We start from the raw sequence: 23,558 nt of genomic DNA, 5'->3' as shown, positions 1-23,558 counted from the left end.
TTTTATGGTGGCACCTTATGTAGTAAATGAATGCAGAATGAAAACCTCAGGCCATGGTCTCGCCAAGAGGGTATATAATATTTCAGGCCCACCTACAAGTTATTAAAGTTTGTGAACTAATTAAACTCCTGTTCAAGAAAAGTACCCAAATACTTATTATACCTTGTAGGCATCACCTTTGTTCCACTCTTGAAGAAAAATATAATACTTTTTTTTATTTGTTTGAATTCATATAAGGGACAGTTTCAAGTGAGCAATTTGTTATACACCAAAGATGGTTCTTATGAAAGGCACCTAGAAAAATGCCAACTTGGTTCTCACAAATTACTCTTCATGAAACTGGCCTTCAAAATTTTTATAATTAAATTTCACTTGCTGCTAAGACTTTCATGAACTATTTTTCAATTTATTGATTTCAATATATAGGATATGGAGGATACCCCGTGTAAGGACAGTTGGATAGAAAACTACACCATATCTATTAATATTTTCAACAAAAAGACTCAAAATGCTTTACAACAGAATAAAAAGTTGGATTATACTATTCTAGGATTAACAGTGAGGGCACTATTAGATGATGCTTTGAAAAAATGCAAGCGTCCGAGAAGATGTGACATGCGTGTAATCGCTGAGACTTTCGTGAAAAAATTTCCAAATGCTGTGAAGGACGAAATTGACGGTGAACAACTTGGTTGCGGCTATAGTGGATTTATTGATAAACTATACCGTAGATTGGACAATTTATCTCGCTCAACGGAAAAAGCTATGCCTCGTGTGAAAGGAATCGCCAAAACCTCCAAAATTACACGAATCCCCCTTAGTGCAATTCTAATAGGCGAAAAAGATCTCCAAGGGCAAGAGTCTTTGAGAGAAGAACTAGTCCAAATGGCAATGGAATTGTCCCCGGATGAGAATTTGATGAAAGAAAAAATGAAGCAGTGTTTTGACCTACAAAGGAAAAACTTAAGCGAAGGCATGGAGACCCTACAATTGAAAGAAAAGTGGCCATTTCTTTTCGAATTAAGTGGTGCTGCAATTTACTTAGAAGGACTGACATCAAAAAATTTTGAAGAAAACTTCCAAACATTTTTCATGATCAAAGCCAATATGCTTTGCAATTTTTTTGCAAATAGTAAAAAAGACACAACGAAGAAAATTTTGCTTGAAATAAAATCAAGTGAAAAAGATGATTCCATGGACACCTCATTAAAGCAGTCATTGGTGGCAGGAGTGGTTAAATTAATAGTGAATCATTTTAACGATGACCTAAATGAATTATTTCCAATAGTAGAGGTTGGTGTAACTATTTTCTTAAAATTTATTTATCCTTTTGGTAAAGAAACTCTTATAGATTTCAAAATTAAGCCTATTGAATTTTTTTGCAAAGTTTATTTGACAAATGCCTCCTTTGTTAATTTCTAATAACTGGTTTTGAACCTAAATAAGTTTTTAAATTATTTTTAACTATTTTTCCTAAATTTTTAACTTTTAATTTATTTTCGCAGCCAGGAACCCCCCAAAGTGAAATAGAAAAAAAAATTCCAGTACATTCATCTGTAGTTGTAATTGGTAAGTTAATTTGATGCAATTTATTATGATTGTGTAGTTACAAAATATTATTTTCATAGGAGATGAATTGTCTAATGCCAGACAATTTCTTGTGACAGCTGATGGCAGAGTAGTCAATGATCATTTTCATGGAAGGGATATAATAAAAGCATTGTCAATGTTTTTGGCCTGTATTATATTTTAAACATTCAGTATCCTGTTAAATGTTCAGCAACACTTGAATTTTTTCAAAGGTATTTTCTCATATTGTACTTCATGAATTGGTACGAGAAGCTACAATTTCGGATGAAATTTTACAATAGGTTTTAGATTTATTTTATATCAAATATTGCGCTCCTAGGATAGTCTTATTTATTTGGTAAGCCTATTTTTATTGAATTAGTTTTTAAATTTTGTTTCCTTTTTTAGATGTATTATGAAATTCAATCCAAAAAATGTGAAAGATCCGATAAATCCAAAAGTATTAAATTTAATTAACAGAGTTTCAGAATACGACTGGACACAGTAAAAGTATGTAGAATTTAATTGTCTGATAATTAGTTTTCAAATATTGATTAAGATTTTAATTTAACTATTTTGGTTTTCAAGGAATACTGGTTGAAATGCAATGCATTAATGTATAAATGTATGAAACGAATGTTTTTTAATTTAACCTTTTCTTTTTTTATTTTCAAGCTACTTTTTTTCACTTAAGCCATTCTGTTTAACAAAGTTGTAACATTTACGACTTGTTTTCTGTATTTTACTCAGATGAAAAGTGGTACATGTACGAGAAACATTTTTATTGTATTAATTAACTTTTCTGTGCTTAATGTAGATGCAACTTTACAATTAACAACAATTCAGTGTTTTAAATAAAGTTTTGTAACATTTACAACCTCTATGTAATTTATACTGTTGCATTTCTGCAACCTTTACACCTTATCTGTAAATTTTACAGAAGCAAAGCTTTTGGAGAAACAAAGCTGTTGTAATATTTACCAACTTTTGTCTGTAATTTTCACATAAGTGAATTTTTTATATTGACAAAGGTGTGGTAATATTTACATATGCTTTTGTAAAAATTACAGAAAAAATATTTGTTAAATAAACTAAGGTGTTGTAAACTTTACTTCGTTTTTTCTGTAATTTTTACAGAATCAAATCTGTTCAATAAACCAAGTTGTGGTAAAAGTTACAACTTCACTTTGGTAATTTTGACAGATGTGGCTCTGCAGAAAAAAACAAAACGTTTGTAAAATTCACTACACATGTTCTGTGACAAGTGCTATTAGTTTTTACTGTAAAAAATACAACCCTCTTACTGTTATACTAAAAAAACAAAATAAATGGTAAAATTTACAGAAATATTCTGGCATGAAGTGCTTCCAGAACTTTTTTCTCTCAGTGCACTCAAAACGCATATCATTTATTATTCCCGAGATGAACTTGCCGCAGCATGCGTAGAAGAAAAGGAAAGTCCACGACCATTTACGGCGAGATCTCAACAATCAGACATGCCGACGTCTGTGGTCCTATGGAAGAACTGTCTATTGGATGCGCTAGTATTTCGTTTGTGTTACTGAAGATTATTTAAGATTTCGCTTGATTTATTTTCTGAAGGAGAAGAACCAAGTTCGCCAAGCTGTCGATGACATTATACAATTCATAGGAGAGCAAAATGGGTATCCGATTAGAGCCATGCTGACTGATGGCGGTGGAGAATTTGGCAATTAAAGGTCGGAGAAATTCTGTGGCAGATTGGAGCACAATTCCAGAAATCAAATCCGTACACACCACAGCAGAATTTGTGTGTTGGACACAGGCACCGTACTATTCTGGACTTGGCGAGAACCATGTACGAGCCAAGGAGCTTCCCAAGGAGCTTCCCAAGAAGCTACGAACTGAGGCTGTTAATGCTCTTCATAAAGTTGGCACAAGTCAAGTCGAAGGCAAATCACCGTACGAGCTGTTTTATGGTACGCAACCAAGTATTCGATGTTTAAAATCGTGAGGCACAGACTGTAACGTGAAGACACGGAGGATCGAAGAAAATGTAATCCAAAGTGAGTTCGAGGGCTACTAGTTGGATACAATACAGATGTGGAGGGAAACCGAGTGTAGATTCAAGAAACAAATATTTTTATTCGCCGCCGAGAAGTTGTTTTCAGGCCAGCGTCGTCGTAATTTTGCCTGACGACGACGCTGGTAATAGCGTCGAAACGGCTGTAGCAGTTTATTAATAAATGTTTGTTTATTGTACAATAGTGGCTGAAACCAAACATTGTACTAATATAAAAATATTCAAAAACAAAATATGTTAATGGATTAATAATAATGGTTACGAAAGACTGATTAATTTTTTAATTGATCTCTAATATTTTGGGAATTAACTAACTATCTAAAATTTTTTGTCTTTTCTTTCTTTTTTTGTAAAAATACTGTATAGCGATTGTCTCTCATATTTAAAGCCTTGATTTGAAATTATTACTTTTCGCCACCACGCACAAGTTTTTTCTTATGTGGTCGGTGTGATGAGTTGTAGAAGTATAAGAATATATGTAATAAGAACATCAATAAATTATTAAATTTCAATTTTCAATAGAACTGTTAACATGGTTCTATGGAAAGTTCCTTTAACGACGGAATGGGTAAGTACGTTCTTAAGCGACGATGACGACGACAACGAGGATGGAATGGATACAGTATCCAATGTATCGTTAATCTATATTTTCCCGATAGCACCGGCGGAGGACTTGTATTTTATTTTATTGTGTTAATGGGGTAGGAATATTTACTATAATTTATTAAATCATCTATCTAAGGATTATGGAAATGCTAAACAACTCCAATGATGAACCCGAATATGCAACAGTAAGCGTTATAATAGAAGCATTTCGTGCAACCATACTTAATATCGACGGATTTCAGGAGGGTAGAAATAATATCAACCTTATTTTGATTATCTTCTATGTATTGCAGATAAAGTTTACTTATTCCGAACCTGCAATCCATTTTTTCACATTAACTTGATATAACCCTAGATCCACTTAATTATAGATATGATTGGAAAATCATAGTAACAGGGAAAAAGCATTGCTTGGAATTATAAATATTGAGATTGAGGAGTGGTAGAATTACGGCTTTTATACCGAAAATGGACCAATAGTACCCTAAAAGCGACCAAAGTCACCGTGACTATTTTATCAATATCTCTCCGTTACGTCCATTCAAAAATTCGAGGTCAATATCAATAGATTTCTTATTCCTATAAAAAAATTTTAGTGCATTCACTCGAGTACGGTTTCGGAAAATATAATCTCTAAATTAAAATATACTTGTTGGTTCTCTCTTTGAATGCGTTTGAATGTTTTTTCGATTAGGATTTCTTGGTTATTTATCATGTTACATTGCACAAGAATTAGTAACAATGAAAACACTGTAACGGAAGCTCACACAGCCTCTTTGTAACCACTTTTCTTATATATAATACTGACGAAATAAACGGTTCAAATTTTAATTTAATTTGCAAATTAAAATAATGTTTATTTATCTAAGTTAACTACTCGCAAGGAATAATATATAACGTTTACTTATTCCACACCTTCAATCCATTTTTTTAAATTAATTTGATTTAACCTTGTATCCACTAAGTTATAGAGAGGATTGGAATGTAACCAAAAATGGAACAATATGGACAAATGTACCCCGAAAGCAGCCAAAGTCACCATTACCGGCCCTATGTAGCCTTTTTCGGACCAAAAGTACTCTAATCTGGACCTATTAGCGTTATTATAAAGTTAAACTCTAATAGAGATTCCCCTAAAAAGAAAAAACTTGCGGTCCAATTTTGGGTACATGAAGTATTTCGGAGGAAAATAATACCGGGGAAATAATTATTTCAAATTTAAATATAGTTTGCGTATTAAAATGATGTTTATTTCTTTATTCGTAATTTAAACGGTTTTCGTACGGTAGAACGTATACAATAGTATCGGAGAAACCAACGAGTTCCATACAGGTGGTTTAAAAAGTGGCGATTGTCAATCAGGATTAAAACACTTCTTCTCTGCAGGTTGGGATTTTCTATTATTAATACAGAGAAAGGCTGATGTCTTCTATAAACCTTTCATTTTTAGCGGGATACAATCATATTCACCACTCTCTATAGCTTTACACGTTCACCACCACCAGTGATGGCCTAGCTTTGCTAGTTCTCCAACCAACGAAAAGCGGGGACTGTCAATTAGGATTATAACCCTACTTTTCGGGAGGTGGGTAAAGAGCTGACGGTCAAACATTAATATAGAGAAAGGCGGCTGCCTTCAACAATTCAGCACCAGTGGTGGTCTAGCGTTACTGGTTCAACACCCAGCACCACACTGCCTTTGTACGTTCACGACCATCACCATTTCGGAGGGACGGGGGTGGTCTTCTACTGTATATGGCCCAGGACCGGCTCGAAAACCCTACTACTACTACAGTCGCCACCTGTGGGTGAAGCTCAAATATTTAAAATTAGGTCATTATTGACCCAAAGCTGACTTGCTGTGGAAAATTACAGCACCTCAAAAAACGCTAACTATGGAGCACTAGGTGCGATCTGTCGAAACCAATGGTTGCTATATTTCATTTTTAAGGGACTGTTTTGTTTGTGAAGTTACTCTTGATTCAGTATTAACGATTTTTAGTGGAACTTTCACTTTAAAATTTTTTTAAAAATTCTAGCGTACAGGTGGCATCTGGCGAGGAAATAATGCAGAAGCTCTGTGCTAGTTTTGTTTAAATATTATTTTCTATTAAAGGCCTGGAGTATTTACACGGCTATGATATATGCAATTCGAGAAAATGTAGCGTAAATCTTGTGCATTTCGAGAAGCTCCCGTCGATATAAATAAATTCTTGGTTATACAGATTTCAGTGTGTATTTAATGGTTAGAGATTTAAACGATTCGGTGTTTCTTGCTGAGTGTTAATAATCATATTTGGGCGTTCTTATATCCGTTAAAAATGCCCGCTTCCTGTTCAATATTTACACCCTTTCATATTTGTAGTTGTTGTGAAAAACTGAGCGCGTGTATCGATTCATAACCAATCACCTTCTTTGTCTGATATGTTAGATTGGCGTAATGCGCCAATTAGTTTAACTCGTATTCTCTGATTTATCTCCAGGCTGTTGCTCGCCATCCACTTTTCGAAGTTCAAAATTCCAACACTTTCCCTATTTAAATCGACCAGAGGAATATGAAAACCATGGTAAAACATCAAATTACTAAACGGGAAAAAATTATCAATTTTACATTTTGAAACTTGTAGACGAAAGTAGGACAAAACCTACGCTTGTAAGTGTACTTTAGGGTTTTTCAGTTCTTTTCAGCAAGCTAAGAACATCTTTTCTACCAAAAAAAATTATCGCCTTTTAAAATTTTAAATTATAAGACAAAAAACTTTTCGGACAGTGTACACGATAATTGAAGTTTATATAAAATTTTACTTTAACCCAACACTAAAATTAGAAAATCTTGAGAATTGTATGTACCCACAGGTCCGTGACATCTTGTTGATGTTATTGTTAATCTTGCTCCACATGTTCTCCTGAATTATTATTATGATTTTTCCCAATTTTCCAATTATCGTTCTACTTATTATTGTTCACTCGCCTTAAATTTAATAAATTTCAAAATTAGGGCGTTCATAAAGAAAAAACGTTATTTTCACGGTTAAAATAATGCGGTTCAAGTTTAAAATCTAGGCAGAGAATGGACAATCGAAATGCCGAATTTATGTACTACTCTTTTTTATGTACTAAATAAAAGGAATAAAATATATAAGTCGCAAATTTATTTCATTAAATCAGGTAATACAACTCCCCAGCAAACATAAAAGCCCGGGGACGTCCTTATAATACGTGGTTCATATAGCCCAGCTGGTTCCCGTCCAGAATTCTGCGAACCTGTGGCGACACCAAGAGATATTAAGGTGTAGGCTAATTGTGTTCCTTAAATGTAAACCCCATGATTCTTCATTGTTGGGCCCCCTATTAATTGACTTCAAATTTTCATTTGGCAAATTTTATGTTTAAACCGAATATAGTCTTTACTTTATTTTAAAATATTTTATATTTGATTGAGGCCTTAAAAATCGACTTGAGATGGCTACTTTTACTCGATTTGTGAGGCCCTTCGTGAAAACCAAATTTAATGTCGAGTATAGCTTATTATGTGAGTACCAGCGAATAAGAACCACTTATGGACTGACTTTTGGTAAAAATAACAAAAAAGGGCAGATAATTATCTTTCTTTGATGGACCCCTCTACCATTTTCCGTAATTTATAGCTTATTAAGCCTACCTGAGGTACCAATCACCGCTCCTGATTTGTACGCAAGGTATTAGATGTTAGTTCCATCAGATATTCATTCAATTAGACTAAGCATTAGCCTCTAATAGACAGTACCGCCTAGAACAAAGTTCACTAAGCCGCGACTCGCTTATAGCGCCGCTCAAATTGGTGAAACCGCTTAGCCCTATACTGACCCTATTATGAGCGGCGTTGTAAGCGGGTAGACGCTAAGCAAACTTTATTCTAGGCGGTACTGTTCTTTCGAAATTTGTTGTCAACTTGTGACAGAATTTCAAACTAGAGTAGTGATCAACAGTTTATAGCGATATATAAATACACGATTTATAGCTACATGTAAGGTTTATACTTTATTTTAGCAACATTTAATTTTAAAGTAAAAATGCATATTAGGGGCAGCACCGGGCGCCGAAACCGGATTGGGACGACGGGACCAATAACTTTTGACCCAAACCCCTGACCTCGCGCTGCGTCACAATGAGATCTCGCACCATCAGAAAAACTTGCTGGGGCCGCTACTGAACCAATGCAATACCGGAAGTTTTAAATTTATTTTGAGCGGCGGAGCATACTGGGGGACCGACGTGTGGATTTAGAGAAACGTTAAAAAAGGTTCGACATAAATATTATCGCTAGGTATAAATAAATACTTTTTCCGAGGTTGAATGCCAATAGATTTAACGGCGACGAACACCAGCACGTCATTTCCAGAACTTGTCCTACAACCGTTTTATTCTCAAAGTTTCGCTTATTATCCCCGCCAGAACATAATTAAGTTTTACTGAGAACGAATGAGTTGGCTGATGTACGCAATTATTTTAATCTCTAACATCGTTTTTCTGGTGCATCTTGCTTTAAAACCAATATACGGTTATTTGAAACTGGATTCGTCCACAGAAACAAACGCGGTAAAAGTTTTAAAAGAAACATAATCCTTCATGAAAATTTATTTCAAACTGCAATTTTTTAATCAACCACCACAGCGTTTGATTTCAGTCTATAATTTTTTTGGTTAATTCCAGTAGCTTCTCGAAATGCACAAGATTTACGCTACATTTTCTCGAATTGCATATATCATAGCCGTGTAAATACTCCAGGCCTTTAATAGAAAATAATATTTTAACAAACTAGCACAGAGCTTCTAGAATTTAAAAAAATGTAAAGTGATAGTTCCACAAAAAACCATAAATACTGAACCAAGAGTAACTTCACAAAAAAGTGCCTTAAAATGATATATATCAACCATCGGTTTCGACAGATCGCACCTTGTGCTCCCTAGCTAGCGTTTTTTGAGGTGCTGTAATTTTTCCACTGCAAGTCAGTTTTGGGACAATAATGACCAAATTTCAAATATTTGAGCTTCACCCACAGATGACAACTGTAGTAGCAATAACGTCGGAAAATCGCTGGATATTTTAAAAATTGGTCATTATTGACCTAAAGCTATCTAGCTGTAATTTTTGTTTTGCTTCCCCTCCACGACCGGTGGAAGGTTGTTCAGAGTGCCCGACGATTTCTCGCGAAGTAAGCATTCTTCAATATTATAAATAAATGCATTCTTGATTATACAGATTTCAGTGTGTATTTGAGCGCGGTTACATGGAGGTTCGATGAGCGCGTTTTGGGGAAAAGCGCTTTTAAAAAGGTGCGGGAGTTACATGCGCGCTCTTCGTCGTTTCTATTTTTTTTTTCGTTTCTTACACCTTCAATTTCGGGAGGGGCTCTTTTCTTTACCAGTTGCTCCTATCGTCAGTCAGTAGTCCTGTTTTGTATCAAGAAGTTAGGTTTTAGTTTCTTCTCGTAAATATGGACGAAACAATTGAGTTTTACGTGCAGATGTTATTATTTTCTTTTCAATTTCAATTATTAATTAGAAAGCAGTTATTTTTAAATCGATTTTTTAAGCAAAGAAGAGCCGCTTTGCAGAGAATTTTAAAGTTCAGAAATCTTCCCAATTTCGCTCATCATGAGTGTGGATTTTTAAATTCACAGGACACTGCTGAAAACGCCACTATTTTATTTCGCGAAAAGAAAAAGAAGAGGTTTTGGATGAAGATACGAAGTGCGGATTGTTGGAATAGAATCGTAAACGTTAATTTCGACGATGATGATTGGATCGAGAACTTTAGGATGTCGAAAGAAGGATTTGATCAATTGTGCGATAAAGTGGGCGACCGTATGAACCGTGTGAAAATTATGTAAGGGAACCAGTGCCAGTCAGAAAAAGTATCGGGATTGCTGTGTTTAAACTAGCAAGCTGTTGCGAATTTCGGTAGTGGCCAACCTATTCGGCGTTCATGAGGCCACTGTAATAAAACTTTTTAGAATGTTTTGTCTTTTGATTTATCGATCTTTGTTATCCGACTTTATATCTTTTCCGAATTAAAAAGAAGCAATTGAAAACAATATGAATTGCAATATGCAATTCCTCAAGTGTACGGCGGTATCGACGGTACCCATATTCCAATTATTCCCCCAGGAGAAGGACATAAGTAAGTATTGGTTACTTTTGAATCCACGGTAAAAAAACTGTAAAATTTATATTTTTAACATTTTTAGGGATTTCATAAACAGGAAGCAATATGCGTCATACGTTTTACAAGCCGTTGTGGATATTAAATTGCGGTCTGTCTTATATTTTAATATTTATATTATTACATAAAATTAATGTTGTTACTTCTGTAAAAGCATTAGAAATATAAGCTGCAAGGTGCCGGGTAGCGCACACGATGCCCAAGTTTTAAAAGAATCTGAAATATTTAAGAACTAACATCTCTTACCAAAGGTAATAATAAAAAAAACAGTAGTTTTAATTCAGGATTCATGAATATCCAATTTTCTTATTTAAGGGTCTATATTATAATGTTCGATTTCGTCTTAATTCCAAGGGGCAGACCAATCTATTTTAGGTGCATATTTAGCTGTATTAAAACTCAGATTACATGGCGCTTGCTCAGCGTCGAATCCCAGACTTTCTGTTTATGTTTATTTACTTTTGATTATACTGTTATTTTCATTAAAATTTACATATTGCAAATAAACTCTTTCCCTCACTAGGCTTCTGGGCTAATTAATGGTGTTCATGTACCACTAATGATTTTGGGCGACCCTGCGTACCCGTTACTAACTTGGTTAATGAAAGCCTTCAGAAACGACACATCTTTAACTAAAGAACACGAATCATTTAACGTATATCTGAGCTCAGCTCGTATGACCGTGGAAACAACATTCGGGAGATAAATAGCTTGGTGGAGAATGGTGATGAAACGTATGGATGTACATTTTCCCCTGGCTCCGGACGTAATCGCCACATGTTGTGCCGTACACAATTTTGTGGAAGGTCTGAAGAAGGATACATTTCAGCCTAGGTGGCTGGAAGAAATTGACGAAATTTGAAAAAAAATGTACCCCCAGCCCAAACCTAGAGATACGAATTCCGAAAACGCTGATGCAATAGTCGCTCGATTAGCGCTGAAAGATTATTTAGCGACTCATTTTCCGTTAAGAGAGAGTTCTCAATTTACATGTTAAATTTTCCCGAAATGGTTCTAATACCATTGCATTTATTTCTCTATTTGAATTTTTTTATTACAAAAATTAATAAAAGTTTAAATGAGACTGGCTTTTATTTATTCTGGTCTTTGATGGGGATAACGGAATCCATAGGGTCCTGTAAACCTATTAGCATTAATTTGGTAAAATTGTAAACTACTGGGACTTAAAAGATTGTTCCTAGGTGTTGAAGAATTTATAAGAGGACTTGGTGGAAATCTGTTTGGGTAATTTATAAATGAGCTTGGTGAAATACTGTTTAAATGGTTATTAAACGAGGGATCTGCTTAAGCTTGAGGAGTATTTAAAATTGAACTTGAAGAAAGACTGCTTCGTGTAGTTAAAATTGGAATCTGAAGAACATGGCTTCGTTGAGTTGGACTTGGAGGAACATGACTTCGTTGAGCTGAAATTGGACTTGGAGGAACATGGCTTCTTGGAGTGAGGAACATGGCTTATTTGAGTTGATATTGAACTAGCAGGAACATGGCTCCGTTGAGCTGAAATTGCACTTGTAGGATCATGACTTCTTTGAGTGGAAATTGGACTAGCAGGAACATGGCTTCGTTGAGCTGAAATTGGACTTGGAGGAACATGGCTTCTTTTGAGTGGAAATTGGACTTGGGGTATTATTGTTTTGGTGATTAAGTTGAGAAGTATTTATATATGGTACGCAGTTTAAAGACCTAATTAAGCTTTCTTCCGTTAATTGACTTTCATGAATGCTTGAGTGTGACTTGCTCTTTTGAGACGTAATTGACTGAAACATTTTGCCCATCATTTTCTGGAATTCTTCCATCTGGTTTTTTGATTCTTGGTGGAACTTTTCCATAATTTTTTCCTCCCAATGCCTTTGCTTTTCTAATTCACCTTGCGCCCATTTTTGGTACCTCTTTTCCCTTACTTCGTACATTTTTTCCATTTTCTCAGCATAAGTCAAAAGGGCTTTTTCGTTGGTTGACAGAGGCTTAACTTTACTTCCTAATATAGATAAAAGTTGAATGTTATCTTTTAAAATATAGACAACATAATTTATTCACACTATTATTACTATATTTGTCTTGAGCTCCAAATAATTTTTTGCTTGTGCTAGGTCCAGCTTCTATCAAATCCTCGCTTAATTCTTCCAAATTTTGCTTTCGCTTTCCTATAATTCATTACAGAGAAATATATAATAAATTAATAGTCTAAAAGAAGTGTGAATCAAACTCTACTTATTGAAGTCAATTACTAACCAGAGCTTTTATTTTCTTTTACTCCTACTTCGTCCTCAGGCTCTGAATTATCCGGTTCCAAAATTTCTTCTACATGTTCAGAAATCGTCTCGCGGCTGCACCTATCTTTTTCGTTTTCCGTTTCGCACGTGTCTAAAAAATGTTACGTAAATTTAATAACTAATTAACGCTAAAACCGTGATTTCCACAAAGCTATAGGCTACACTATAGTATACTTCAGCGTGCCAGATTCTCAAAAACAAAATTATATATAGTAACGAGGCGAAAATATTATTTTGTTGATATATTTAGGCTAATATCTTATTCGGTTCCTTTAAAAATGCGTTTTTAGACCCTTTCTTAGTAATGAAAGTCCCTCATTGATTTCGACCCTTTTACGAAAAATAAAACTCTCTTAATCCCCTGAATAGTTTAACGAGAAAATGTCTAAATTATATTACTATCTAAATATCGGAAGCTATAACAATAATTTCATTGCTTCTAGTTAAATGCGAGAAAGAATTTTTATTTTATTTTTGTTACCTTAGTTTAAAGTTCCGATAAAAGTTTTAAATTCAATCTTAGAACTAACAATTCATAATCTATAATCATCATAATATAATAATGTAGTGTTAGCAGAAATACATGTATTTCTGGTGTTAGGATTTATTAGAATATACTCAAAATTAATTTACATAATGTTCAAGTTACTATGTTTTAAACTAAGGTAACGTTCTAAAAAACTTCATCTAATAACTACTATAAATTTATTATTTAAATTATTATGTTTTTTAATTTTTTGCCTCAGAGTATGTTTTGGTCAGGAAATTTGTTTTGGTAAGGCTTTTGTATTATTATTAATATAATATAATTTTGTATTATCACCGTATCACGCAATTATTTTCTAATTGAGGTTTTTTAAGATAATTTTAAATACTAGCGGCCCATATTACTCAATCAAACTACCGAAGGGATTTCAATATATTAAATGGAATGATCTTTAATCCCTTATCAATTTAAAAAGTGCTTTTCGTGGAAGGGTAATATTCAATATATTAAAGGAGTTTTTTCTTTAAAAAAGGGTAGAAATCAATGAGGGACTTCCATTATTAAAAACGATCTAAATTAATTAATCTAGAATATGTAATTTATTCTTAAAGTTGTCTATTAATTAGCACGGTGGTTTTAACTACATTGGACACTAGCACATTCTAGATAAACGGCATCTATAATTTAAATTAAATTGATGAACTTACCAGAATCAGATTCATCATTAATGGCGCTATCGACGCCTCCGTTGGCAGATTGGGCTATTGGCCTACAACCAAAAACTTCGTCCAATTCTTGGAAAACAGGCATAGTTGAAGGAGCTTTTCCTGAGGTGCTATTGTTTTTTTTGTAGCAAGTTCTAATTTGCTCTCAGCTGAAATCAACCCCTCTCGCTTCCATCTCTAATTGCACCCGTCTAAAAATGTCCTTGTTTCGATGTTTCTTGCCATCGAGGGCTTTCATTATGTTTAATTCAACTATGACATTAATTAACGTTAAAGTCTCTTCTGTTTTCCAGGATATTCGTTTCAATTCATCATGTGTAGATTTTTCCTTCATTTTTATTCTAACTGCACTTCTCAAACTGAAGAACCGTATGAACTACTTACCCAACTCCCCCCCTCAACATAAGTAGAGTATAAGCCTCGTTCTGTTGTGGAAAAGTACGAAAATTTACATGAATAGGGGAAAGTGATTTTAAGATCGCTTTATCGCGAAAACTGGTTGTCCGAGGTAGTTTTCGATAATGCGGTTTTCGTCCCCGAAACGCGCCTTAGCAGGTGTTACAAGAAGAGGGGTTAAAAGCGCGTTGCGATAAAGTGCTCTTCGAACCTCCATGTAACCGCGATCTTTAATGGTTACAGAATTAAACCCATATGGCTAAACGTTTCTGTGTTTCTTTCTGTGTGTTAATAATCATATTTGAGCGTTCAAATATTCTTTAAAAATGCCCGCATATTGTTCAATATTTACGCACTTTTATATTTGTAGTTGTTGTGAAAAAACTAACGCGTGTATCGATTCATAACCAATCACCTTGTTTGTAAACATTTGTGGTTTACGCTTATAACTTTCACGTACATAGTTTTCAAAACTTTTCTGGCGTGTCTAAATTCATGACGTTTATTTTTATACGTTACGGAAGGTTGTTTGGGGTCGCGCACTTTTAAACATTTATCTGTATGATATGTTAGTTTTGCGTAATGCGCCAATTAGTTTAATCGAATTCTCTCCAGGCCGTAGCTCGCAAACCACTTTTCGAAGTTTAAAAATTCCAACAATTAAAATCGACCCCGAGGAATATGAAAACCATGGTAAAAAATCAAATAAATAACCGGAAAAAATTCACAATTTCTCATTTTCGAACTTGTTGACGAAAGTAAGTCAAAATCCACGCTTGTAAGTGTACTTTAGGGTTTTTCTGTTCTTTTCAGCAAGCTAAAAACATCTTTTCTAGCAATAAATATAAGCCATTTAAAATTTAAAATTAAAAGACGAACAAACGTTTTGGACAGTGTACACGGTAATTGAAATTTAAAACAAATTTTACTTTAACCCACTACCAAAATTAGAACATCTTGAGAATTGTGTGTACTCACAGGTCCGTGACATCTTGTTCCATGAAATATGTTATTGTTCATCTTGCTCCTGAATTATTTTTTTTATTTTTCCCAACTTTCCAATTATTGTTCTACTTAACAAATGTATTATTGTTCGCTTGCCTTAAATGTAATAATTTTCAAAATTAGGGCGCTCATAAAGAAAAACGTTATTTTCACGGTTAAAATAATGCGGTTCAATATTAAAATCTAGGCAGAGAATGGACAATCGAAATGCCGAATTTATGTACTACTCTTTTTTATGTACTAAATAAAAGGAATAAAATATATTAGTCGCGAAATTATTAAATTAAATCAGGAAATACAACTCCCCAGCAAACATAAAAGCCCGGGGACGTCCTTATAATACGTGGTTCATATAGCCCAGCTGGGTCCCGTCCAGAATTCATCGAACCAGTGACGACACCAAGAGATATTTAGGTGTAGGCTAATAATGTTCCTTAATTGTAAACCCTATTTTTTTATTGTTGGGCCCCCTATTAATTGACATAATATATTCATTGGACAAATTTTATGTTAAAACCGAAAATAGTCATTCATATTTAATTAAAGCCTTAAAAATCGACTTGATATGGCTTCTTTTACTCGATTTGTGAGTCCCTACGTGAAAACCAAATTTAATGTCGACTATAGCTTATTATGTGAGTACCATCACAAAAAAGGGCAGATAATTATCTTTCTTTGATGGACCTTTCTACCATTATCCGAAATTTATTGCTTTTTAAGCCTACCTGAGGCCCCAATCGCCACTCCTGCTTAAACGCGAGGTATTAGATGTAAGTTACATCAGATATTCATCACATTAGACTTAGCATAAGCCTCTAATAGACAGTACCGCCTAGAACTAAGTTCACTAAGCCGCGACTCTCTTATAGCGCCGCTCATTTGGGTGAAATCGCTCATTTGGGTGAAACCGCTCATTCGGGTGAAACCGCTTAGCCCTAGACTCACCCCAACATAAGCGGCGGTATAAGCGGGTAGACGCTTAGCAAACTTTGTTCTACGTGGTACTGTTCTTTCGAAATTTAATGTTAAACACTCGTCAACTTGTGACGTGAAATTTTTATTAAGATTTGGGTTTAAATTTTGATCAATATCAGTCGAAAACCAATTTTCACGGTGTATATTTGTTCTTCCTAATTATCTATTTCCAAGGAATATATTTATTCATTCTCACAAAATACTGTTTCATATAAAAGAGAGAAGGATTACGACATGGTTAATGAGATTATCGGTCTGGTACCTTATATCATTAACCATATCGCAATCAGTAGTCTCTCTCTGCTCCCACTCCCCCTTTCCTCCCACCTCATTAACCATAATCCCCAGAACGTTTTTTCCAGCGCTGTTATCTTCTTTCACCCCTCCCCAATCGCCATAATTTTTTCATTCTCCAGAATCTGTATTCCCCGCGCTACCTCATTAACCAGATTATAATCGCTATATCCTCTCTGCAAGCCCCCTCGCCCCGCCCCGTTAACCATAATTGTTATCTTTCAATCCTAAGTCCGTAATCAGTAGACTCTCTCTGCTCCCCTTTTCCCCCGTTAACCATAATATAATCTCCTTTGGTTTTGCTTTCAATCGCCATAATTGCCACTAGCACTGCCATTAACCATAATTTTCATAATCTAGAATTTATCCCCCTGCCCTCTTTGTTCAACCCGTTAACCATATTTGTTATCTCTCATTCACTATACTGCAATCAGTAGATTCTCTGATCCCTCTCCTCCCCCATTAACTATAATTTCTTTATCGCTTGCGAACCCTTTTAATTTCTAATTAAATTATTTACATTTAATTTTTATTTTAGAACTTGGTTTACATGTTAGTAGGTACCATCAGATATTCCATTAAATGGTTATCTTGTACATTCGCCGGAATATAATCGCCAAGATTTTTCTACTTTCCCCCTTTTCCCCCTCCCCAATCGCCGGAATATAATCGCCAAGATTTTTCTAGTTTCCTCCTTTCCCCTCCCCAATCGCCGGAATATAATCGCCAAGATTTTTCTGCTTTTCCCCTTTTCCATCCTCCCCAATCGCCGGAATATAATCGCCAAGATTTTCTCTCTGCTTCCTTCACACGTTTCCCCCTCCCCCCTCGCCGGAATATAATCTCCAAGATTTTCTCTCTGCTTCTTCGACCATCCACAATCGCCATAACTTCCACTATCTCTCCCAATCGCTAGAAATCGGCTTTTCCCCCATTTGCTATAAATCGCAGCAGTTTGCCAGAATTAGTTTTACCTCTCAGAAATAATTAATTTACCCAAAATTGGACCGCCAGTTTATTTTTTTAGAGGAATCTCTATGGGCGTTTAACATTATAATAAAACTAATAGGTCCAATTTTAGGAACTTTTGGTCCGAAATGGGGTACATAGGGCCGAAAATGGTGACTTTGGTCGTTTTGGGGTACATTTGGTCCATTTTGGTCCATTTTTGGGTACATCAGAATTGCAGTTGCAAAAACGAAGAGCCGTAATTTTTTCCACCCATCCCTAAACTCCTTAAATTTATTGCTATTATTTATGTATCGCTATAATTCCGAAACTCTATAATTTCTTTATCGCTTCCGAACCCCTTAATTTCTAATCTATAGGCAATAAGGACAAGTTATTTAAATTTAATTTTTTATTTTAGAACTTTTGTTTACATGATTACGACTAATCCGATATTATATATAATCCGTTTAAATCGCAATTTATCTATATAATTGTAATTAATTCGACATTTAAAGGGTTGAAACGAACTACCTTCTGCAACTTGTATAAATAACTTAATTAAAAGTTCTAACTCACGTATTTGTAGTGTCTAACAGTACTATCGTCGTCTTTTTCTTCAGGTGCAGGTGAGATGTATTTGTCAGTGATAGTAGTTGCTTTTGGGGTAGGTGGAATGTCCCATTCTTGCGAAATGTACTTTTTTTTCCGAGGGTGAATTATCCCTCGACGGACAATGAGGAAAGAAGCTGGCATATTCCCATTCGGGTACGTCTCCTAACTTTTAGTGTTCTAAGATTCCATGGCACTTGTAACATCGTACTTCGTCTCCACGTTGAATATAGTAGAATCCGGCCTCCGGTAATTTCTCTTTGGAAACATGTGGATTTTTCCAGTGACGATACGTTTCATTTTCCATAGTTGATTTAGACAAAATATGTTCTATAGTTTCAAATGATACATTATCTAAGCCTACATGCTAAAGCCTAATTTTCTCACTAAGCCTACTAAACCAAATTTTCTCGATATGGTTAAATTTCTACGCTAAAATTCTCAATAGAAACGCTTTTTCAATAGGCAAATTGTTATGAAAATTGTCTAATATATATACATAGTTTACTACAAAATAAAAATAGTAACTTACTTTCTACGCTAATCTAACGCCTACACGACCTAATTTAGGCCTAATTTTCTGTCTTAGATATAAAAGAACGCCTAAAAATTTCATTTTAAATATAATAAAATAGAAACTTACTTTTTTCTATTTGACGGTCGGAAATCCTTAAGCCTATGCCGTAAAATAGAGCTGACGAACGGCTGAAACTGGAGCAAAAATTGCGTGACCTTCAATGACAATTCCCTAGGACTGAAAGAAAGAACGCTATGTGACGTGTAGATAAGACTCTTTCCTGAGATATCGAAAACTTCATCTAAGAATTGATTCCCATGAATACACTGACGTCATATCTTAAGTACCAGTGGAAATAACCCCCACTGACGCTTTATCAGGAGGAGGACCTCTAACGAGACTTTTCTTAACCTATTATCGTGTGGAAAAAACCATTGCTCAAAGTTCAGTTATCTTATTAAACTTGCGCGCGCACAGAAAAATGAACGAGTCACGTGAGAATCGGTACATCACGAGCCATGGTTCTTAATACAGTATGCAATAAAGAACGGAAAAATAATTTAAAGGCTTTATTATTATTATTATTATTTTCGATCGCTTTGGTTCTTTTTCCTCTGATCTGCTAGTTTCTGCTTCTGTCTTTAGTATTTATAAATATTTTCCTATCCATAAACCATTTCCTAACTGGTGGACTTTGTTAAGACTAAAAATTTACTTATAATACGCTGAAATACATTTTCCAATACGTAAAAAATTAAAGCTAGACCTAAAAACCTGTAAAGTTTAAATAGCTAAGACTAAATTTCTAAGCCTAACCCATGAAAGTACATTTTCATAAATCATATCCTAACACGAATGCATTAGTTAAGAATAAATGTTTTTTTTAAATACACTAATTAATTTCGTAAACAAGCATACATTTTAGTTCGCCCTTCCTCCAAAATATCTAATAGAACTAGTATATTATCGATAAATATACATGTTCTTGGGGAATAAGAGACGTTTTTTTATCAAAGATAAGCCAAGTTTATAGCTTATTGTCATTGGTTCCATAACAAAAACCTCATTCTAACGTGATAATGACTACCCACTAGTCCCAATTCCATGTAAAACTCTTTCAGTTTCTTTAAGTTCCTTTTGAGTTACAAAATATGGTTTTAGAAATACATTTTTCCTATTTCAATTAAATATAAGTATTAAAATTAGAATTGCTTCATTAAATTATGCATTTGTACTGTAAACAATACCTGCATTTGAAATTGTATAACATAAAAACACAGTTTAAATAAAATATATCAAGGTTTTCAATTCAGTTAAAAATAATTAAACTAGATGCATTGTGTTTATATTTTTAACTTAATTGCATTGATGTTTTAAAAGCAAACCTCGGGCCTAAGAAACAGGCAAAGTGTAAATTGCTAAGACTAAATTTCTAACTCTAATAATGTGTTAATCAATTATACAATTATCTATTCATAAGTTTTAGAGACTTTATTACAATGAAATAAAACCATCGTATAAGTAAAAAAATTTATTTACCATGGTTTAAAATATTAATTTAATAGTTGTTTAAAGCATGACTGATACTTCATGGTATTCTTGATTTTATTAAAAACAGTTAAAATTTACATGTTTCCGAAGCTTTCGATACAGAGATTAACATTTCTCATACAAATAAGTTTTTTATGATTTAATTTTTAGGTCTCCCCAATTTTTAATATAAATTTTACCCTTGTCTAAATTTAATTCTCCCATATTTTTAATTGCTACTGCCTCTTTAAAATCTCTTTTAAAATAATGTTGTTCTTTAAAAACAATATCACCGTTATCAAAATCCATATTATGCCCTTTTGTCGCCCATATATGGTTTGCAATTCCGTTATATTTGTCACCCATTTTTATACATTTTTTATGTTCATCCTTTCTTATTTTAAACTTTCTTTTAGTTTGGCCTATGTAAGATTTGTTACATTCGCAAGTTAATTTATATATAATACCGGTTTCGTTATTTTTATCTATTTTAGGTTTATTCTTTATAAGGATTGACTGTATTGTTTCTGATTTTTTACTTTTTAAATTTATATTTATATTTTTTAATTGTCTATTTGTTTTTTTCTGTTATTCCTTTTACATATGGGAGGATAAGCATGTTTTCATAATTCACACATAATAAAACAACCTAAAATACCTAAAAATTATCTAAAATCGAGATATCAAAATATGAATTTGACGGTGAAATTCGAAATTCGTTAAACCTAACGCGAGCTGTCGCGAAGTGATAACTTTTTAACTATTAATAATTATATTGAAATTGTTGAAATATTCTTGCAAAATGTTGACACATTATGTTTTCGTTTAAATTCCCCCCGAATCAATGCATACGCCAATTAACCAAAGGATTGCCACCCATGAACAATTTAACACAAACGTCGTTAGGGTTAGCACTCTACGTGCTAACTTCATGTGACTTGGTCTCATTCCCACGGACGTAACCATTTCCGCTATCGATGGAAGTTAAAGAAGCCAAAAAGATAGGGCAAAAAGTCGCCGGAAGGAGTAGCATATACCGGTTATGATTTTCAATGGGAAAAATCACAGTAAACATAAGTACTATGACGGATGTAACTTATAGGGAGCTGGTTTATTATAAACTTATGTTATTATATATATCTTCCGTCTTGAAATGGCGCTAGTGCAGTTCAAAGGGTTTTATTACTTGGAAACAATACCAAAGGAGCTTGAACCATTTTAAATGTTATCACCTTAAAATTTCAAAATTAGTGCAAATAAAGCCGCACTTCTAGTATCAAAAAAGATTTTAATATATGGTAGGCTATTCACTAGCTTTCTAAAGGGTGGATTGACCACCCCACAAGAATTGGCCATAGCGGTATTAATTTCTGGAGATGACCCTTAAAGATAGATCTCCGCAATTCAGAGTTATTTACTAAAAACGTAATCCAGGTTCAATCCCACCCGGTATAAAATTTTAATTATAATTAAAATAATTGAGACGAAACAACCGAGTATAATTTATTCAGAATATTATAAATTAAGTAGTTACAACAGTCAGCTAGACGTACTAAAACAATGCACAATTATATTTAACCCTATTTACGTTACAAGTTTATCAGTTAAATATAATACAAATCCAATTTTAATGAAAGAAATATCTACAGAGGGTATTTGCATTTTTCTCGCTAACGAAATACTTGCCGCATCTTTTACGCTCATTTTATTTCAAATTAAACATCTTTATCAGTCGAGAAAACGTCATAAAGTAATGACGACCAGTTAAAAACCAGACCAATAAAAGTGTAAGCGCACGATGTATTCCACTAGATAAAAATATACGACTGAAAAACGAAGTAAAATACAAATAAAACGAAAGATATTTTATTAGGATTAGTTTTTTTAAATTTAAATGTGAAAATACTCTTCACGTCACGCACACTCGAAATACGCAAAAGTAACGTTATACTATATCCAGTTTAAAATATTAGAGTATCAAAAAATTAAAATAACGAATAGAAAAATACACAATAACAACCAAATCAATCAGAATTCAGAAACAAAACTCAAAGAAAAATATTATAACGCAGTCAAGCAATCAGACTTCAGAATCAAAATAATTCATAGAGAAATATTATAACGCAGTCAAGCAATAAATTAGTTCAAATACTTAGAAATCAAGCAATAGAAAATATAATATTAAGAAGCGCAACACCTTACCATTCACAAATACGTTTTTTCACGTATACGTGTTATAATGAAATTGGATAAGCTTTGGGCAGGACTTACGCTCTTAAAGGTTCCTCTAAGACGATGATTTTGCCCGAAAAAGTAAATAAACTTAAAAAATAGTAGATACAAATATAAGACAGAAAAAACGAACAATACCAGAGATTAGACAAAAAGAACGTGATCCCGATCAGTTAAAAAACACAACAAAAAATCGTATCCGAAAAAATAAACCTACTGACAATTAAAGAGTTTAACAATGTCATTGAATAATATATTACAGATTTATAACACAATGTAAAAGGAAACAATAACACAGCGGCAACAAACCAAAAACACAACGGGAACGAATCAAAGTCCTAAAACCGTGCTCCCGGTTCAATTCCCGACGAAATAAAAACAAGTTCACAAAAATAAAAAAACAAAGTTCAATAAAAAATATCCACAGATATTGTATTCATCCGTTTAGTAAAAAAACCCGCCTTATCATAATGGTTCCTTTACTTTAACTATTTCCCTAAGGAAGTCAATGGCTCGGCGATGAACTATCCGCGTGGTAACAATGCGACCCGAGTAAAATTCTTGATCACCATCAACTTTTACATTAAGATACTTAATTACTTAATAAAATATAAGATTAATATAATTTATTAATATTTAATAAAATATAAGATTAATATAGTTTATAAATATTTAATTAAATATAAGATTAATATAATATATAAATATTTAATAAAATATAAGATTCATATAATTTATAAATATTTAATTAAATATAAGATTAATATAAATTAATTTAATTTATAAATATTTTAAATGATGTAGAATAAATTATAGTACCTAACGTTATAACTTTGTAAAGGACATTCGCCAAAGCTGTTTTTTAGAAAAACACCGTAAATTATCAAGCGTTGGTGGCTGAGTGGAGGTAGACACGGGTTCGATTCCCGGCCGGCGCCAAAAATCGAAAAGTGATACTAAGACGAATACCGTGTATAATTGGTAGAAACCCTGCCTTTGGACGTTGAGAGGTTGCATAACACTCAGCACTTGGTCCGTCCCAAATCCATTGAGAAGAAGTTGAAGAGAAAGTGCCCATACAAACACAACAGACTCAACATCC

General features: G+C 33.7%; 2 protein-coding genes and 1 long non-coding RNA gene across 6 annotated transcripts; 1 reads left to right on the top strand and 2 right to left on the bottom strand.

Moving 5' to 3' along the window:
• Positions 1–429: 429 nt before the first annotated feature.
• Positions 430–2,427, top strand: LOC149926249 (uncharacterized). The gene is made up of 5 exons (XM_090161924.1): positions 430–1,293; positions 1,705–1,802; positions 1,978–2,029; positions 2,320–2,335; positions 2,387–2,427. Exons 1-5 carry the CDS (start codon positions 430–432, stop codon positions 2,425–2,427), a joined length of 1,071 nt encoding a protein of 356 aa, XP_090018050.1.
• Positions 2,428–2,829: 402 nt separating this feature from the next.
• Positions 2,830–9,000, bottom strand: LOC149926248 (uncharacterized). 4 transcript variants are annotated; one of them, XR_016476933.1, is made up of 4 exons: positions 7,899–9,000; positions 7,088–7,208; positions 6,887–6,944; positions 2,830–6,820 (listed from the first exon to the last, which is right to left on the bottom strand). It is a non-coding gene; the product is annotated as an uncharacterized LOC149926248 (long non-coding RNA). The 4 variants fall into 4 exon arrangements; XR_016476934.1 differs by having other exon boundaries at positions 6,887–6,939; XR_016476931.1 differs by having other exon boundaries at positions 2,830–6,944.
• A 2,426-nt stretch (positions 9,001–11,426) lies between these two features.
• LOC149926247 (uncharacterized) lies at positions 11,427–19,187 on the bottom strand. The gene is made up of 6 exons (XM_090160489.1): positions 18,145–19,187; positions 15,322–15,444; positions 13,930–14,072; positions 12,695–12,826; positions 12,511–12,606; positions 11,427–12,440 (listed from the first exon to the last, which is right to left on the bottom strand). Exons 2-6 carry the CDS (start codon positions 15,342–15,344, stop codon positions 12,007–12,009), a joined length of 828 nt encoding a protein of 275 aa, XP_090016615.1. The 5' UTR covers positions 15,345–15,444; positions 18,145–19,187; the 3' UTR covers positions 11,427–12,006.
• Between the last annotated feature and the right edge of the window lie 4,371 nt (positions 19,188–23,558).

The sequence above is a fragment of the Leiobunum rupestre genome, chromosome 10 (assembly GCF_980474605.1).
Source record: "Leiobunum rupestre chromosome 10, qqLeiRupe1.1.hap1, whole genome shotgun sequence".
NCBI classification, from domain to species: Eukaryota; Metazoa; Arthropoda; class Arachnida; order Opiliones; family Sclerosomatidae; genus Leiobunum; species Leiobunum rupestre.
Note: the sequence above shows the minus strand (reverse complement) of the source record. Positions and strands in the feature narration are given on the sequence as shown.

Coding starts and splice junctions, on each gene's coding strand:
- LOC149926249 (XM_090161924.1), top strand. CDS start 430: ATGGAGGATACCCCGTGTAAGGACAGTTGGATAGAAAACTACACCATA. Junction 1,294..1,704: donor AATTATTTCCAATAGTAGAG/GTTGGTGTAACT, acceptor TTTTCATGGAAG/GGATATAATAAAAGCATTGT. Junction 1,803..1,977: donor ACACTTGAATTTTTTCAAAG/GTATTTTCTCAT, acceptor TTCCTTTTTTAG/ATGTATTATGAAATTCAATC.
- LOC149926247 (XM_090160489.1), bottom strand. CDS start 15,344: ATGGAACAAGATGTCACGGACCT. Junction 12,827..13,929: donor TAATGATGAATCTGATTCTG/GTAAGTTCATCA, acceptor AACATTTTTTAG/ACACGTGCGAAACGGAAAAC. Junction 12,607..12,694: donor AAAAGAAAATAAAAGCTCTG/GTTAGTAATTGA, acceptor AATGAATTATAG/GAAAGCGAAAGCAAAATTTG.